The following is a 19,595-nucleotide window of genomic DNA, read 5'->3' as shown; positions in this document are numbered from 1 at the left end:
CAGAGATCTAACTCTAAGCAAGATCAGCTACAGCAGATTGTCTCAGAGCTTTCTCCGGGCAAATTTTGAATATTCTGGCTCTATCTTCTTTACTCCCTCCTATCAGATACTTCAGTATGGGTCCAACAGACTACTCTAACTTGGAGCTTTACTCAAACACTGCACAGAGCAGCTGGAGCATCCTTTGGCTAACAAAACTTTTACAGCTCCCTGCACACAGACACGCAGAAATTGGGAGCTAGAAGCCTTTCCAGACTAAGGGGCATGCTCAGAAGGGATGTAACAGTTTTGATTTTACATCATGCCAAAGAGCATCTCAAGGAATCTCACTCTTTCTCTGTTTCCAGGAAAGGACTAGCCAACATTTCAAAGAAGAGAAAACAGTCTACACTGGAAAAGTTATGTACCAGCCTTGGCAGAGAAACTGTGGAACAGCAGTCTGCATGGAACAGCAGTCTGCATGGAACAGCTGCTCCCAAAAATTCACATTACCACAGACTCTCATACATATCAGTATCATTTTAGGGACAGTCAGGAACCAATTTTGTATTAAGTATTAAAATATGGAAGTTATTTATATGAAAGGGGAGCATCTCTGACACACTATACCAAGACAGCTCTTGAGATAAAGCAGTGTTTAGAATTAACTTATTGTATTTATTTTAAATACAGATCATTCTTGAAACCAGTTGACTTGAAACAGCAAACACTGCTTCTGTTCATTCACTAGCTAAAATTGCTAACCTACCTGGTATAAGCTACTTCAGTCATTGGAGTACATTAACTTAGAACCTGTGCTTTTTTTGAGTTGTTTTTTCACTGTGTTATCAAGACGTACAGTTCATCTCTTATACAGGAATAAAAAAGGATGGTGAAAGCTAAAATTATGAATATTTTCCATCTGGAAAGAGGGTTATATTGAAAGATTTCTATAAACAACTCACTGAGCAGAGAGACATTTACACTGTCCAAAGACATGGAAATAACAGAGCAAGATTTTTTTCAGCTGAAGACCATTAAAACCTGGCTTGGATTAAACCGATTCACTGTTATATAAACAAGGCATTAATACACTTTATCCTACTCCACTGGTAACCACATTTTAAAAAAAAACAAAATCATCATCTTTATTGTGATACAATCAATGTATATAACTAAAAAAATACAAAAAAATCTTTGGTTGTACATGCTGCCAATGACTTTAAGTCCTGTTCAGTTTTGGCAGGTTTACAATTGCTGCTAGATATACTGAAGTGGCATTCACTCTGAATGATATACAAATAACAGTACACAAACACATTAAACACAGCTGCTGCCATTACAAACTTTTGAAAGATTTAATATCAGACAAGCACGTTGCAAGGAACACCAGACATGATCAGTGCAGACAGACTCAGGACTGGTATATACTCTATCCCATCTGACCCTAGCTAGGAAAAATAAAGCTGCCTTTTTCATATGTATCACAGAAATGTGTTTTCAGGAGTGATTTGAACACAAGAACTGTTAACAGTCTCGCACACTAACTTGAAATAATCTTATGTGATAGGAAATTTGGGATAAAAAAATGGAAATACAAGTACAGCTGTACATTCAAAGTTGCTTATTTATGAAGATGTGTCAGAATAAACAGTCTCCATTAACAGAAACAAAGGAAGGCTCTGTTGATAGGCAGACAACTAAAGCCTTTGTCCCTAAAGGAACTCCAATGTCTATTTCAAATCCAGCTCCTGAAAGTACATGTTAGATACACAGGTATCTGAGGACTGCACAGAGGCAAGTTCGGGGCCACTGATCCAACTGTTCCTCTCCTCAGTCCGTATGACAAAGTCCTAAGGAGCAAGCTCCTTTCATAACTTACCAAATTGGGTCTTTTGAGTGACAAATAGAAAACCAACAATAGAAAATATATCATCAAAGTTTCTAATTCAACATTAGCTAGTTGGCATAATTTCTTACTTACCCTGAACTGCCAAACCAGCCAGATGTATTGCTTGTTCCAGCGTGCAAGGAATGTTGCCCTCCAATATATCTTTCTTCAATTGCAAATAATACTGATACCTACATGGGCAAAAAAAAAAAAAGCAAAAGCTAGCATGGGCTTCTTAATTTTTAAGAGACAGCAGAAAAATGTGCCTGCACTTCCTATTCCTCTCTGCATTCCCCAGTTTGAGTTGAGGGTAGTCTTCCTCATCATTTGGACCCACTACTTCAAGGCCTTTTAAAACTCCTGCCTCCCTTAACTTTCACATACCATTCTAGAATCAGCGATCTTAAAGAATCTCCACAATTTCTATCTACTACCAATCCCTCTTCTTTTTTTTATTTTTACCTCCTCCTTCCTTAAAATTGTTGCTATAGTCTCTTCACAATGTTCAGTAAACTGCTTCTGTATTGCTGCATTCTCTTCCAATAGATCTAACAATGTGCATTCCCCCAATCCCAGTAGTGACTTTCATTTCTGCATTACAACTTCTCTGTACATTTTGTTCTCACTTTCAAGGCACCGTTTCTTTTTCTTTTAATCTAAGCTTTTCCTGCATCATCTCTTGTACATGCAACCACTACTAGCTGTACTATTTCTTCACAGACTGAGCCACTATTTGCCTGAACTTTTCTACCCCTTTCAGTCACCCACGGAACTTCCTATCTGGAGTCCAAAACACCTCAAAATTGCCATTACAGCTAGACAGACTTAGCCAAGGAGGACACTTGTCTTCTGTAAGTCAAGTTTTAAAAAGTTCTTGACTTCCTCATATTGCGTGTTAACTCTTGTGAAGTAAGGCTTTAATACCGAGAACATTAAAGTATGTGCTATAATTCATTCAGTGATTAGAAAGGTCAGGTAAACTCCACACAAATTTTATTCATGTTAATGGACAGCACTCTTCCATTACTGTTTGCTGTCCTGGTAAATACAGTGATAATTTATAAATATTGTTTAGACTCTTGGGGATCCTCCTACAAAAACCCAGTATATCATATGAGAGTATGTAACATCCCCATATAACACACACAAGAACAGCTGGGGCTAAACCCAGGCCTTAAAAAAAGGGAAAAGCCCAAGCCATTTGGGGAAACAAGTCTTCCCAGTCAAGAAGCAGAAGGTAAGCTCTTTCCATAGAACTGCTATTAAAAGCAAACATTTAGATAAAGAATCTTAACACTACCTCTGGAGAGCACATCTCTTTTTATCTATAACATTTCCATTTCCTGGTGTACCTTAAACATATAATTTGCTTAAACATGTTCAATCTCATTTGTATTGAAAAGGCATGAAAAAATCCAGATTTCTGAAACTAACCCAGACTCTTACTACCATATATCAAAGTAAGTACCATCCTCTAGGACACAAGCATAAGGCTGGCACATAAACTCCTGCTTTCTACCTCGCAGCACACCACCAAATTTTTGTTAAAGCTCCAGCATAAACACCGTATTCTTCAAATAAATGCCAGAGAAGACTATTCAAGGTTCTGCAGGCATTTTAGCTATTGAATGCAACACCATGATACTTATCTTACTCTAATGCATCCCAGTACACCAACACAGAATCTGAACCAGAGACTTTTAAGCCACTAAAATTGCTGAGAAATAGAGCAAAACTTTGGAGTTTTCAGGAAAAAAAAAGTTCAAAAATTACACATAAAACCAAAAACTAAAGCTGCCAAGCATTGAGCAGTATATAACAGCACCAGTGTCTGCACCACGAGGTCTGCACCTGGTGACCCTCAAAAGCTCTCACATCATAATTAGCAGGAAAGGTGTCTGGCAGGGTATTTTAGGAACAGAGTATGTAAGACAGTTTCATGTAACCACAGAATAAATTAAGCTGAAAAGGACCTCTGAGTGATCATCTCCTTCAACTCCCCACTCAAAGCAGGGCCAACTTAAATTTTTTAGCTTAAGTGGGTTAGTTAATACAAGCACATATTTTTGAAATAACAATACAGATTTGTAATTCAGCTATGGGTTTTGTACTCATTTGCCTATTAAAAAAATAATTAAATTAGAACTATAAACATTAAGTCATTAGAAGCCAATGTACAGGCCCATAGGAATAACTGGCCAGTATGTATGCTCAGTTCTATTTTTCCCCCTGCAGTCAGCAATAATTATGTGATTTTCCCCAGTTTCACAGTAGAAAGAAACGCATAATACCAGAACTAACATCCATATTTATGGCTCAGTTATACACAAAAAAAAAAAAATCACAAGCTGAAGTCTAACCTGTAGCTTGCCAATGTATTGGACTGAAAATACAGAAAGTACTAAAAGCAAAACAAAGGAAAGCACAGCTTAATAAAATCTGCATGTGCTTTGTGTAGGATGGAGGTCCACAAAACAACACATGAATTTTCAAAACAAAAAAACCCAACCAACCAACAAAATTTTAAAAGTCAAACATGAAGGGACTAAAATAATTAAAAGTCTGACCATGCAGGTATGCCTGTTACTTAAAACAGGTTTGAGCAGATTCCTAAGATCATAAAAGAAGTTAGTTGCTTGCTTAGTTTATCACATATTTTAAATATTCCAAAGATACATTATCATACAGTTTGAACATAAATTCTGCCTAAAATAGTTTTCATTTCTATAAAGGTAGGGGAGTGGAAAGCAGACAACTTTTAAATAAACCATACATTTCAGAATGCTGAAAGCAAATTTATTAACACATAGAAGTTTATAGTAAGAAGTTTACCTGGTAATCTCCTGCTGAAGCTGAGAAACAGTAGGCACATAGAACACTACTCCAAAATACACAGTTGGCTCCAAGGCATATTTGTCCAGCTGCTTTTTCAGAGGCTTGTCCAAATCTACCCATCTGCGTTGATTCTGCTTATTATAATACCAGAGACTGAAATATGTAATCTGAAAAAGAGGCATTGCAATGATGAAAAAAAGTTAATATTGTGATATTAGATAAAATATATTGTAAGAAAGTCTTGCTACTTAGAAATAAATGTTTTAAAACACTGACTAAGACTATGGGTTATTGAAAATTCACAGAGCTGCAGAGACATTGACCGTAAAAAGCAGACACTACACTCAGAAAATCAACTCGCTTACATAAGGCCCCCACCTAAAACTGTACCAGAACTACTCTTTACTTGCAAACAATTCATAACTCATAACTCTGTTGTGGCAATTCACAGATGCTAGTAGTAGACATTCATGTGTGACAGGAAATCTAAGGGAAGTGAGGAAGGCAAATGGAAAATGACATGGGACAGAGGAGAGCCAAGCATGGCTTCTCTGGGGACTTGGTAGGCAGGCTCACATGGGATGCTGAAGGACAAAAAAGCAAAGGACAGCTGCTCAGTCAAAGCTGAGCTCATTAAAGCATATCCATGGCTCACTCCACAAGCAGGAAAATGACCAGATACAGCAGAGCAGGAAGATATCTTGCCTGAGAGGGCACCCCTGACCAAGCTAAAACAGAACAGACAGTATGCAATGAAACAGACCATTGCGAGAGGCTGAGGATGGCCCTGGAAGGCCAAAATCCCACTGGACAGCAACTTGAGCAACACCATCTAACTTCCACTAGATCCTCTCCCAGAAGGAGTCTGGATCAGAGTATTTTTCTCTTGCTCTTGTCTTTAGAACAGGACAGTCCTAAATCCATACTGCAGAGTCACTCACTAAAATTTCAATTTCTCCGCTATGTTTAAACTGGCTAAAATCTGCTCCCACAGTACTGATTTCATGCAGTTCTGGACCAGAAAACAGATGTGGATTGGAAAATACTCATGTCACTATCAGACCAAACTGGATATCATAACTAGAAGTGTTTTAACTGAGGGAGGCAGATAAGTGAACGTTAAAAATTACCAATTAAGTCTGTAGGTATTTACATTAAAATTCTCCAAGTCCTTGCTACATACCCTTTATTGTATGTAGAAATTGTAGAAATACCAACACCTTTAATCCAATATTTTTCCTTACATATTTTCAGACATTTTTAACTTACACAAAATAAAGCTTTTAAGGATGAAATTCTATAAAGCAGAGCAAATATTTATCATGATTTCTCTAAATCAATAATTTCTGTGAATTAGTTATCGAAAATTTGTGTCCCTACCAAAAACGTATTTTCTGTTGTTTTCTCAACAGCTCTAGCATTTTGATACTTTGGAGCACAGATTTGAAATTCACTGGGGAGAAACAGCTCATAGTAGGAGAAGGCCACTTCAGTACATTCCCGCAAAAACTCACCCATACACACAGCTGAAAATTCATACACATACATCTTCTTAGTTTACAGTCTAAAAAGGATGAAGAGCCCACCCTCAGGGGAGTTCAGATTTTCCTTACAGCTCTGACAGGCTCACTATGTGTGCAACAACCACATATACCCTATCCCAAACTTCATGGACAGCACTGAATCAGTGCTTCGTATCAGCACAGATCATCGAGTAATTCAAGGCACAAAAGTCAAGATGTAGCATTAAATTAATAAAACCATCTATTCCATAAAAACATTTTCTCTGGGATATTAACAAAAGTAGGAAATTAGAGCCAGTTCTAAGGCATAATGTTCCTTTGACATTGCACACTAGCAAAATGTACTTCTTTGCTCCTCTCTAAATTAGCACAAACACAGTTCTAACTGATTGTTGGTGGGTTTTGGTGTTTGTGGGCTTTTTTCCCCCAAGGTTTAAAAAAAATCCTTTAAGTTAAAATTAGTGCTAGCTGCCATGTAATTGCAAAATCAGTATTCACAAGATAAAAAAATAAGTATGTTCAGACAAAATCTGCCTATTTAACCTTAAGATGCCTTCTATAAACTCTAAAACAACTCTGGCCCTCTGATAAAAAGACAGCCTATAATACAGAAAATCAATTGAATTAGAACAGTTCGGAGAAGAAAAAAGCAGGTTTTTTTCCGTATAGAGGAAGATATCTAGAGAATGTGCAGAATGGGAAAGTTTAAAAATCATGATAGAGAACCAGACTACTCCCAAATCAGAAACAGAGTTCTCTGTAAAGCAAATCCTACAAAGCAAATTTTTCTCAGGTGGACACTGTGTGGCCATCACTTCTAAATTTCGAAAGCCAAGAGTAAAATTTAGGAAGTCATAAATACTTTGACTTTCAAGAAGACAAAAGAAATACGGCTCTGAATATAAATAATATAAACAACACTGATTTCTAAATTTTCCAGTCCAGACAAACAAAGTTTGCTGACACCTTAAATGACATTTTATTTCTATTCTTCAATCCCCCAGTCATTAGGTGACCACCACCACCCCACAAGGATATTGAAGACAGTATCTTAAATTCCATAAGATGTTGAGGAAAAAAACCCAAACAGTAGTACCACAGAAACTCCATTACGAAAGAAATACCATGTTCACTGCAACATCACATGCTGGAAAGGATAAAATGTACTGAACGACTGACTAGTCCTTAATCCTTCCTGCAGACCGAGTAAGGAAAGGAATGCGTATAAAAAGGTGTATTTCTCTTTCATCACAAGACTGTTAACACCATGTACACAGTCACAGGAGCCAAAGTCAGGCTATGATGCTGACATTCTGCTCTGGCCCAGCCCACTTCTCTGACAGGACAACCACATCAGCCTCGGCTGAGCACCATCTGAAATGTGGAACCACAACATTCTGGAAGAGCAGCGGCCATGACAGCATGGCAGACTGAAAGCAAAGGGTAACAGCTACAGCTGAAAGAGTTCTATAGAGGATATCACACAAACATGTTTGTAAACCAACTAAAAATATACCCCAAAAAAAGCACAGCAACTGTTTGGATAACTCACTTGCAGCCTTGGTGTACTTAAACCTCATAGAAGCACAGATGCAAAACAAAGGTGAGGAGAAAAAGAGTACAAACTTCTGTTAACATCACCACTGTTTCAAACTCGCTGATGTAAGATGCTCCTGGTTCTACACCCTGCATTTCAACTGAATGTATAGACTAATTTTAAGGCATGATGATCATTTAAGTACATCTATTTCTTAGGAACACTGACTGCTTTTTATTGCCTACACACAGAACCAAGCAGTTACTGGCATAACAGACTAAGAAAAATGTTTCCACATTTTAAAATATCCTCTGGAATCCAGCATATCTTTAAACAAGCCATGTAAAATATTACAGACCAAAGCTGGTCTTCTGACTTCTATGCAAACCTTTCACTTCACTTCAAGGGCAGAATTTGATCCTGTGAGTTTTCAGAGGAGCTTATGCACCCTGGAATATTCGCACTGATTAAAATAGAACCCACTTTTATTCATTGCTATAACATTTTATTATTAGCAGCTCAGGACAACATCCAGTGCTAAAAAGAATGGCATGACATAATTCTTAAAATATGTTAGGCTGTTAAGATTAACACTACTTTGAGGTTCGTTTATTTTAGTGACTTATGACCAAACCCCTCTGAAGAAAATCAAATAGAAATAAAAGGAACATATAATTTCTGCACACTTAATTTCTATCTATTTGCTTTCTGACACTAGAGACAGTAAATATTTTTGCATAAAATATCAAGAGCTATCAAGAACACAAAAGTACCAAAAGCCCCACACAGTATCTACATCTCACAAGTTGGTGGGAGTGGAGTCACTTCATCATTGAAGTCAACCAGACTTCCTAAGCTAAGCAGAGGAGTTTCACCAGGTATGAGTGCCACAAAACTACATTACTGCAGGTAACTATATTAGATCTTTTGGCATGATGTACAGTGAAAGTACAGAGAAGTGAGGCTGATCAGCCTTAAGAAGAGACTAAGTAAAATCTTACTGTGGACTTCAATTGCCTAAGAGCAGGGCATAGACAGAGAAGATAGAGCCAGAGTCTTCTTGGAAGTAATCACCACAAGTATGAGAAGCACTGGGGACAAGCTGCAGCATGGGAAATTCCAGTTAGATCAGGAAAAAAATTTCACAACAAGACTAGCCAAACACTGGAACAGATAGCCCAAAGAGGTGTCAAATCTCTATCCTTGGAGGCACCTGGGTGGTAAACTCACCCAGGCAACCCACAAACCACCTGATTCTCCTGAGCAGAGGGTAGGACCATGCTACCCTTGGAGGTCCCCTGAGGCATAGCAGTGTTCAAAATTTACTTCAACCTTACATATTTAATAATATATTTTAAAGTTAATTTCCATATCCTATATTATCAATCTTGAAAAATATCTCATACATTACAAATAGACTGGAAAAAAGAATTGTTTTCTAACGGTTAACACGGTGCCTTCTAATTAATGTATTTGGCTACCTGCCTCAAGGGTACCTGAGGAATCACCATCCTAAGACAAGGCAAAAAAAAAAAAAGAGAAAACAACAGCAACAGAATGCAATCAAAATATATTTTCAAGCTTTTCCTCCTTTACACTCATACATACAAATAAAACAAACCGTAAGACATCCCTGATCAGAATGCTGAAAACACCTTCTCATTATTGAAGGATAAGCACTGCAGTCAAATTCATAAAAGTCCAGTTAGCCCAAGGGCTCCACCACATCTAGCTTTACTATATGCTTGGATACAGAACAGCTCCTGCTATCAGGATAGCACAGTTTAAATAAACCACGTGCAGGAGAACTGGGTCAATAATCTTATACTAAGCACAACCGCCAGATACCAAATGAAAGCTTTACCCTACACCCAATGTTAAGAGCTACAGAAGGAGACAACAGGCCTTGAAAACTCTCCAGAAACTCCATTCTTATCACAGCAGACAACCTCCTCCACAAAACTTCCCAATCTCTAACTGAGAAAGGACTTGGAGCAGGCTGGACTGGCCAGTGTACAATATCCAGGACTTCTTGAAAGTGGTAGAGAAAAAAACCCTGTGAGTCTCGTCATGTACCAGCCACCAAGTAGAAAGTTGCACTTCTTTACATACTGCCATGACCAATTCTTCTTGCAGAAACAGGAGGACCACTGACTAAAATCCCTCCCTTTCCCCCCATATTGAAGCTATTTACTATAGGGTACATTTGCCTAGACCGTTTTTGTTGTTCTAGCACTGATAAGCTCTTCAGCTGTAGTTGCAGGAGGGAATACTTAGCAGAGTAGCTGTATGATCAAAGAGACAAGTTATTCTTAAATCTTAGTTCTTTCACAATGGAAACTTTTTTTCCAGCACTCACACACACCATTATTTTCTCCTAACTACTATAACACAGATTTCACAAATACTATTTGAATGAAGTAATTGCCAACCATAGTTTAAAGCAAAACAGAAGGGATAAGAAATAAATAAGCAAATCAATACCTTGCAAGGTAATCTGATGTATTCTAGTTTATTCAAATGAAACACTGTACAAATCACAATACACTGTGTTTTACACCCTTCAAATACCTTGAATAAACAATCTTCTAACAGGCAAGGAATATTCTACTCATCAGGACATTTGACAAAGGTAAGCTGACTAATTTACAAGGTAAAGAGCCATAGCCTCATAGAGCACAGAAAACATGATATCCAAGACATTTTAACCTCTTGCAGAGATAGGTCAGTTATCCACATGACCCAGAAATGCAGAAATATACTTTTTTTGGAAAAAAAAATATTATTACTTTTTCCCACCACTGTTCAAGGCTCTGAGAAGGATGAACTCACGTAACTGTTTTTGACTCCCACCTTACACATCACTGACATTAGAAGTAGTATCATGTTCCCATTCATCAGAGGCTTAAATTCTGATTGCCTTACTAAAGGGAAAAGCCAAATTTCAAAGCAGTCTAAAAATACTAAACAATAAAAAATGCCTTTGCTTCAGAAGTAAAGAAAACCTCTTCTGTCAAGATTGGTATAAAACTGTACAGCAATTCACTGACATGATGGTAAACAAAATGCAATTAAGTTGTATATTCATTTATAAAAACGCTAAAGAAATCAGGGGCAAGGCTTTCTTACCGCCATTATTTTTTTCATGGAAAAACCTTAATTTTGTGCTGCTCAGCATAATAAGACTGAGTGCAAACCCTTTACCTGAACGTGTATCTTTTTTTCTTCAGAGGAAGAAATAATTGCATTGAGGCAGTTACTGATTTTTGCCTGACTGCTCTGTCCTTCAATTTATCTTGGTTGCTAAATTACAATTATCACACTCTTATAATTAATATATGTTTTAGATGGACTCAAGTTTGCTTTTCAATAAAGTAGCATCTTTCAAACTAATCAGATTACACACTGAAGATCTGCATTCTTATATATATTCCTCCATGCCAATTTCTCCTTTCCTAATTTTAAAGAAAATTTGGTTCAGAGAGGCAACCACAGCAGCTCAACTACAAGTACTGCTTCTCCTCTTATTTCACCAAGCATCAGCTAAAACATTGTCAGACTTTGATACAAGACATAAATATAATTATGTTAATGATCCCTCTGTCATGATGTGGCCCAACTCTTATTTGTCAGTTAATATGGTTACTGACACATATAGGCAAGAATATTCATTGTTGCACTTGGTCTTATTTTAAAAACACTCTTTTCATATGAAAAACACATTTAAGAAACCACAATTATGAATTAAAGGTATTTTTTCGTGTTTTCTCCAACAGAGAACTGATATTTTAGAATTCAGAGCAAAGTTTTACATCACAGTTCAAGCATTTCCGAAGCACTGTTTCAGAACTTTGAAGTTATTCAGGATCCAGATAACCTTGGTTCCTTTTCCTCTGCATGTCCAAAACAAACACAGGAACTTCCATATGCACAACACATACTCTCCACAGAAGTTCCCTGCCATTGGTTCTTGTACTCTACCACATATCTGCACTTAAGTCAGACTCTGCTTGTACACAGTAGCAGAATTTGCCCCTTCTCTCTGGTTTAGAAGTGCTATTAAAAAAACAAAACAAAACTATCAACAAGAGAAAGGCACCAGTTATAACATCTCCTGCCAAACCTACCTAGCTAATATACCTAGCTGTATCACAATGCTCTAAAGATCTCTGTATTTTCAAGGATTTTATTTGCATACTAGTGCCCTAGATGCGAGATTAGCACTGTTGCACATACTTTTTACGGTAGTTAACCAGCAGAGCTCTCAACAGTTTTTCAAAACTTGTGATTCCAGAATGGTTTTCTGTAACAGCTTTTTGCATAAGTCAAGTTTGGTTATAGTTCTTTCACAGGATAAAAGACAGACTGTGCTACAATGGGTAAGTAACTTATGTTCACTGTTCCCTTTGGCTTCTTTCCCCAGTTCCTCTGTTTAAGAGAGCTGGATTACATACTCATTCCTGATGAGTCACATTCTAGGAATACCAGAAGATACTCAGTTTAATGAATTCATTTCACTTGTCTACAGAGTTTACCATTCAGTAAAAAAATATTGTCAACATACGTAAATCTTCCTAAATGCTAACTATGTGTCCATACTAGTACACAACTTGGAAATCAAGAAGTACTAATTGGAAAATCAGAAGAAAAACAGTGTTTAGCCATGCAATGCATAATTTGAAGATTACTCATTTACATAAAGATCTGTTAAAACAAATATCTTAAAAGATGGCACACCATTAAAAATAGTTCAGTTCACTGTTCAAATTCAGTAATTCCAGACTACACCAGAAAGAGGCATTCACAAATGTTACCACTGAATGCGTAAAAAAATGGTAGAGATTCCCCTAAAGCCTCATGCAATAAACTGTTTTGAAGATGCTTGGGAACTGCTTGTCCTAGCTGTGTAGGCCATATACAGTAATCTGAAACTGACTCCTTGGATTTGAGAATGGTCCCGAGCCTCAGTATCCAAATAAACAGTCATACTTTCATGTTTAACACTTGGAATCCACCTTCATGCTTTAAGGCAGTGAGCTTTAAGCTCAGTGCACTAAAAACATGCAACTTCTTACAGAAATATTTTGTGGTTTACTGTATTAAAGACTAAAGTTGTTTTTGCAAATTTAAGAGAAGTGCTGAACACATTTTTCTTTCTGAAAACTTTCTACTAAGCAAGCAGTGAGGAATGATGCAGTATCTGCTTGGCAAATCTGACTATTTAAAGGCAGAACAACATTTTTTGAATGCAAGCTCTGGAAAGTAATTTATATCCCTATTTTCCATTCCCTTTTATTGCAACACGCTTTCCTGCCAAAATAATCCATGCAAGAATGCATGAGTGAAGGAATCTGCTCAGAGTTCAATAGTTTACTGTCAACTCCCTTAGTCTGATATATGACTCTTAATTGAGGGAATTGCATCTCTTGCTCTCTTTTTTTTTTTTTTTTTAGTTTTTAAAAAGATTTTTAGGAGTGGTTCCGAAGAAAGAGATAATGAAGAATAGCTGAAAAAAACAGCATCTCCAGCGCTCTGTGACTAGTTCAATAAAAGCTAGCAGTCATCATTCAGGAAGACAAAGCCTTTGCATTTTGCAAACAGTAAAAATTCTATACTTTCTGTGACTTAGAAGTTACATCTGAAAGTGGATAGATAAAATTGACAAACTCCATTCACACAACAATAATTGAATTCTAAATATATGATACCTGATGTGTTCTAAGTAAACACTAAGCCTACAAGCGTAGCTAGATTCTCCCTTTGCTAGAAGGAGAAAGATTAAAAAAAGAAGGCATAACCTTGCAAAGAATTGCATTTTCAAAAATAACTGTACGCTAAAAAAATATTTGGAGGCCCTACAAGAATGCATATTGCAATTGAAAACAACCACAATAAACAAACCCTTATAAGTTAATGGCTTCACATCTATTTCATTTTTCATTATTCTCCAAACAGGAAAAATAAAAAGCATTTCTGAAAACAACTGACTATATATAACATTTCCCACTGAGGAATCCTACAGTAATGCATGCTGTGTAAAGTAATAAATATTTGCAGGATTAAGTTCTAAATATATTTGCTCAATATTTGAGCAAAGTTACCACCAGTTGCCATTGCTTGACAATAAAAAGATAACATTTTAAAATATCATAGTTATAAATACAAATTTTTATTATTATTTTCACAATTACTCATATTTTGGTTACCTAAGTCCAAGGTTTTCATCCTGTATTTGAATCTCATAATCAAAAGGTCATTCTATGGCAGACCACAGAACAGAACAAAAGCGTATTTTTCAGAACAATGTTAGCAACACTAAACTTGTATCACTAGCTTTCTCTCTCCTGCCCCCCAGAAGTGCACATGCAGTCACAGTGCAATGACTACAAAATGAGCTAAACTAAACCTTTGGAGACTCTAGGGGGAAATGTCAGTTCACCCAGGATTGAGAGCATTCGAATACTGCATTTAAAACCACCTGTGCTCAACAATTTTATAAAATAATGACATTGCTTCATATGTTGGTAATCTTTGTAGATTTCCATCAGCATTTCAAAGCTTAGCGTTTCAGAAGGAATTCACTCAAAACAGGAGATGTAGGAATAATCACTAAATGTGTGGAAGAACAAATTTCAGTTCCAAAAGAATCCTTCAAAATATCAAGTAAGGAATTTTTGGGAAAAAAGTCAGCTTGAACCGATATTTACATACTCAACTAGCACAAACCAGGTCTCATCATAAGGCCAGCACTCAATCTATATGACTATATATGTGCTCCAAGACAGTGTCTGGAAATATATTTGTGGTATTTAAACAAGCAGGACAAAGAGTTGGTCACTGGTACACTTATCACATTTTGTGCTTTAGATTCTTTTCACAGCACTAATCCATCAGAAAAAAAAATACATGCACACAAATAACACGCTGTCTTATGACTCAAGTCTTGCTGTAGTTTTAACCATGTTGCTTAGGTAGAAATTATTTTCTTGCTTTATGGGTTTTTTAAAGCAGAATTCTCAGCACTGTCACATTTAAAAACCTGTTACTTTGTTTACCATTGTAAGCTTTTATTCACCGACACTTCTCACATTTCCTCCCCGTGGACACTATCTAAGCTCTGTAATGTAAGTTTGCAACTGTTTTGGAGCAATCCAAGTCCCCATAAAGACCAGAAGGTGAAGAAACAATGGGAACACAGGATAGCTGCACCAGTAAATAAGCTGACTGCCCTACATGGCAAGGATTTACCACATAGGTCATCTAGTACTAGAAACTAAAGTTATGCCTTCACTTGACAACTCGCTTACCTCCCGCAATTCAAGCCTCTGAGCCACTGCTTCCAGACTTTCCTGGCCCGTGCTTTCCACCGACAGAGTGAACTCCACAAATTCATTGTTGAGCAGCTGGATACGAGCCACCAAGCAACTCTTGCTGGATACTGTGTAACGTCGAGTTCGTTTCAATTTTAACCCAAAAGGTAGAGGCATCTTCTTTTTCCCCAGAGATGGTTAGTGATAAAGAGCGGCTACCACTGAGACCTTGACAGGGGACGAGAAGTTATCTCCTCTCAAAAGGTAAGGAGCTGTAAAGTCTCCAGAGATCAACCAGCAGCAGCAGTATCCATTAAAGCCAAGCAAGTTTTCCACCAAGGGACAAGGAGAAGAGACATCCACTGGAGTCCTAGTAAGGAACAAAAGAGAAGAAATAAAAGAATCAGAAATACTTTGACTGAAAGGGGAATGGTAACATGGGAAAAATAACATGTATATTTTTTCTAAATCTAAATAATCAGTCTACCTTTCCAAAATGCAGGGCTGTATTCAAATAATGAAATAAGTACCAGAGTTTCTGGTTTTTCCACAGACAACATTGGGTTTTGGCAAGTTGATCTCTTTTTTTTAAACTCACAAGTGAATAATGAGTCTTAATCACGTGTGACTGCAATGTCTTAAAATAAGTATTTATAAACGGAACCGGTATTTAAATGAAGTATGTCTATGAAATCTGAGTTGCCTAAGGTATTTGTAATACTGAACAAAGACATTTTCTTTAAGAGTAAATTCAGCAATCTGGCTTGTTTTTCAGAGTGTTGTGCAGGCTCAGCCACTATCTACTGTTGGATTAAACACAAAACCAAGCCCCATAAATGATAAACCAGAAAAAAAAAGAAAGGCAAGAGAAGCATTAAAACTCACACCTTAGCCATTTTCTACCAGACAATTAAAGTGCAATTCCTCTAATCTTCCATGGATTACAGCAAGCTGTACCATTATTCCTTATGCTAAAGCACTGTATGATGCTTCAGGTTATGCTTTGCCTCACCAAGAGAGTACGTGAATTCTGAGAATCGTTTATTTTCTAATCTTTTCTTGAAAATCATACTCTTACCCAGACTACAGGTATACCTGTACAGGTACACCCATTTCCCCACCTTTTGCAAACACCTTCACGCCTCCTCTCCTGTCAGTTCCATTCCAAGCTTCGCCTTTCTCCTCTTCCAAGTGTTTTCCTAGCGCACGCACCCTAGTCTGCGAAATTTGCCACAGCGTCACGGAAAGGTTTGGGCTGGAAGGCGCCTTGAAGATCCCCCCGTTGCACGCCGCTCCCCGGGGCAGGGATGCCATTCCCTCGGCGAGGCTGCCCTGCCGTGCGGGGCGGCGGGAGCGACCCGGAGCGCGGACACCGCCACGCCGCTTCCTCTCGCCGCCGGCTGCCGCTGCCCCGGGCACGGAGCTCTGCCCCTGCACCTCTAGCGGCAGGGCTGCCCCGACGGAACGGGGAAAGAAAACAAACGCCTGCTTTTCTTTTTTCATCTTTTTACAGGCTGGCATTTAATAGCAGCACATATTAAAAGGCACGATTTGATTCCTGAGGATTCTCAGGATGACCAGACAGGAGCAACGTGAGGATAGGCATTTCTTTGGAATGGAGGAACCGGAAGAAGCAGTCTTCTCAGCACACCTGTTCTTAAACTCAAAGGTATAGCCGTAAACAAACAGATACCACATTCTCCTTGGACGTTTATACACCCACCTAGAAACTTATCCAACATAACCACAAACTCTTCAGGCTGAAAACCCCGTATCAGACTCCCTACTGCCCAGCCAGCAGCACCGCAAAGAAGAAAGGAAGGTGGAAAGACATTAAAGGCCTAAAATGGGGAGAAAGAGGAGGCAGCATGGCATTTTTCCTCAATGACATCTTTGCAGTCCTACTCCAAAGAATGACCAGAAGCATGTTTCATGACATTGTTTCTGATAATCTTGAAGCAGTTCTACCATTCCACACAATCTCCATCCTCAACAGATACCACCTAAAATCTCAGCTGAATGAGAAAACAATCCTCACCCAAACACCAACTAATTTATTTTTGGGTGCAGCTGTAGAATAAGTAACAAGAAATAACAACCGGTTTCCCTGAAAAATTTAGGGATACAGAGGGAATCCTCACTTTATTACTCGCTCTGCACTTTGATCCTCCAAATCCAGCCCTGCTTGAACAGCATGCAGGGAATGCTCTACAGACAGAAGCTTTTAGTCCCCTGTCCACTGCCAGCACTGGGTTTATTCCTGGCAGAGTAACTTTTGGCTGGCTGACCTCAGCTCACGTCCCTAAGGTCTGATTTTCCAATACATTCTTTGCAGAGTTAGGTGTTTTCTTTGGTGCTACAGCAGTGAGAGAAACCACTTTACTAGTCTCTGAAAGCTACAGTCAGAAATGCAGAAGTATTTCAATCTCAGGTTTTATGGAGTACCACTGAGCATGAAAGACTTTCAATCTTGTATGCCCATACCAAGGGTTAGAAAAGTATTCTAAGAGAATGGAAAAAACCTCCCAAAAATCACTAACCAGAGGCTAACCTGACAGGTGAAATTTCCAAACCATCTAATGCTGACATGAGGCAGCCTCAGACTTTCAGTTATTTCACTACGCAAACTGGTAGCAATGCAAACATAGGAAGGAAGTTTAGAGCAGAATTTTCAGAATGTGCCAGCCAGGAGCATTATGATCTGTTGTTTACATTTAATGCTCCACTGAGCACTTACCCTAAATTATTTCATTTTAGTATGTCTGACGTAGTCTTCATGACTTCTGACACCCATTTATAACAAGAAAAACTTAAGTAATTAACTTCCAGACCACGTCACAAAAGAGGAACTAAAAAAAAATTTAATAAATTTTGTAGAATTAAGGCAAGTTTGCTGAATAACACCAGGGTATCATTCAGTATCTTCTACTGCTAGCCATGTGTAGTTCTTGCAAACACAGCTGTGCTGGTTTTATTCAGCAGCTGTGCATTCTGCAGTCCTAGGTGCTCTCAAATTTGCCTGCTGCATTACTTTAAATTCAGACCTATCTGCATTGTTTTAAGCTACTTTAGCAAAAACTCATGGCAACGTACTGTCAGGAGTTACAAGTCCAACTGATGACCTTTACAATAACAAGCCTTTATTTACCAAGCCTGGAATTTTCATGCAACAGCTAAAAATGTCTTTAGTGGCCAAACTTTGTACCTTTATATTTCAACAAAAACCTGTAGTTTCAAAAATACTATATTAGAATTTCAGCAACATGGCCGGGACTAATGTGTGATTACTAAGCATTGTGTGTATCTTTCTCCTTTACCTTCACCTCCCAGTCCCCCCTCAATTATTAGCATTTTACTTTACAAATATTTTTGAATAGCCTGCATGAATGACGGTAATCAAAATAAAACTGCAATTTATTATGGTGAAAAAGGGTTCCCTATTACTTCGCATTCTTGAAATACATATATTTATATCAGAAATATTTGGGCAGCCAAAAAAATAATCAGAATACTCCACCCTCTCCTTGTTTTACCAGTTAATCTTTGACATGACTCTTGGACTGAGAGAGCAGCAGTAAGTGCGTATCTCAAACTTCCCCCACCTCCAGAAGCACAGTCCCACAGCCTTTACTTTTCGAAAAGTAAATGGTTGAAACTCTCCAGCCTTGCGGTACACAGCAGAGATCAGCCGCTATGTTTTTACTGTGCCCGCTGTCTTCCCCTTACCTCGCACAGCGATCCAAACACACCGGGTCTCCTTTCACATACGTGTACCCGAAAAAAAACCCCACCGCTCCAAGACTTCTTCTCCCGGAGCCATCTCATCTGTATTCCTCGGGAAGTGACTTACTGTGTTCCTCTTGTCCGAAACAGCTGCTATCTCGGCTAACCCACCTTCTTCTCAGATCACTCATAGTGAAAACATTCCTCACTTCCTGTCTCAAAAAACTTGCTCTGGATATCATTCCACTGGGTAAAGAGCTGGGGGGTGGAAGAAAATACTACAACAAAATAAACCTGTGCCAGCCAGCTCTTCAGGCGGCCTCTTTCATGTGACGCTGATCCGCATGAGCGCAAATTGCGTTCTCAGGAATATTTTCAAGTCGGCCGTCCCTGTGTGCCTCTGTGTGTGTGCATTTAATTTCTTTTCCTGGAGGCGTTCCCCTCGCTCTATCCATGCGGAAGGATACGCTGAAAGAATTAAAGCGAAGGCCCGTATGCTTGTAGCCCATTACCTCAGAGAGTTGGAATGCCTGGCAGGGAGAATGTCAGCAATGAACAGCTGCTTCTCTGGCTACAGGGGCACTACAGAAATAGGGGTTACAACAAATAGCAGGCAATCCTTGCTTTTTTTAATCATATGATCATTTATTTTAAGCCTTTCCAGTTAAGGCAAATATCTTACCAAAATTCTGTTGGTCTTGTTTTCATACAGCTTGAAAATATTTTCAAGGTTTAATTCCTGTGTGCCTTACCAAATGACCTATGCACATACACTTATGTCCTTGCAAAGTTTCAGC

The 19,595-nt window shown here is 38.3% G+C and overlaps 1 protein-coding gene across 5 annotated transcripts in view; it reads right to left on the bottom strand.

Annotated features, from left to right (window-relative positions):
- Positions 1-19,246, bottom strand: part of PTPN21 (protein tyrosine phosphatase non-receptor type 21) — a 46,221-nt gene extending 26,975 nt beyond the window's left edge. Inside the window, exons 1-5 of one of the 5 annotated variants that reach the window (XM_019280869.2) lie at positions 18,802-19,246; positions 16,197-16,293; positions 15,073-15,445; positions 4,703-4,872; positions 1,964-2,061 (exon numbers count right to left, since the gene is read on the bottom strand). In XM_019280869.2, coding sequence (XP_019136414.1) covers positions 1,964-2,061; positions 4,703-4,872; positions 15,073-15,252 — 448 coding nt within the window. In that variant the 5' untranslated portion in view covers positions 15,253-15,445; positions 16,197-16,293; positions 18,802-19,246. The remainder of the gene's footprint in view (positions 1-1,963; positions 2,062-4,702; positions 4,873-15,072; positions 15,446-16,196; positions 16,294-18,801) is intronic. The other 4 variants (XM_010393878.3, XM_019280872.2, XM_010393885.3 and 1 more) reach the window with 4 other exon arrangements.
- Positions 19,247-19,595: the final 349 nt, after the last annotated feature.

The sequence above is a fragment of the Corvus cornix genome, chromosome 5 (assembly GCF_000738735.6).
Source record: "Corvus cornix cornix isolate S_Up_H32 chromosome 5, ASM73873v5, whole genome shotgun sequence".
NCBI lineage: Eukaryota > Metazoa > Chordata > Aves > Passeriformes > Corvidae > Corvus > Corvus cornix.
This window is presented reverse-complemented; position numbering and strand designations above follow the sequence as displayed.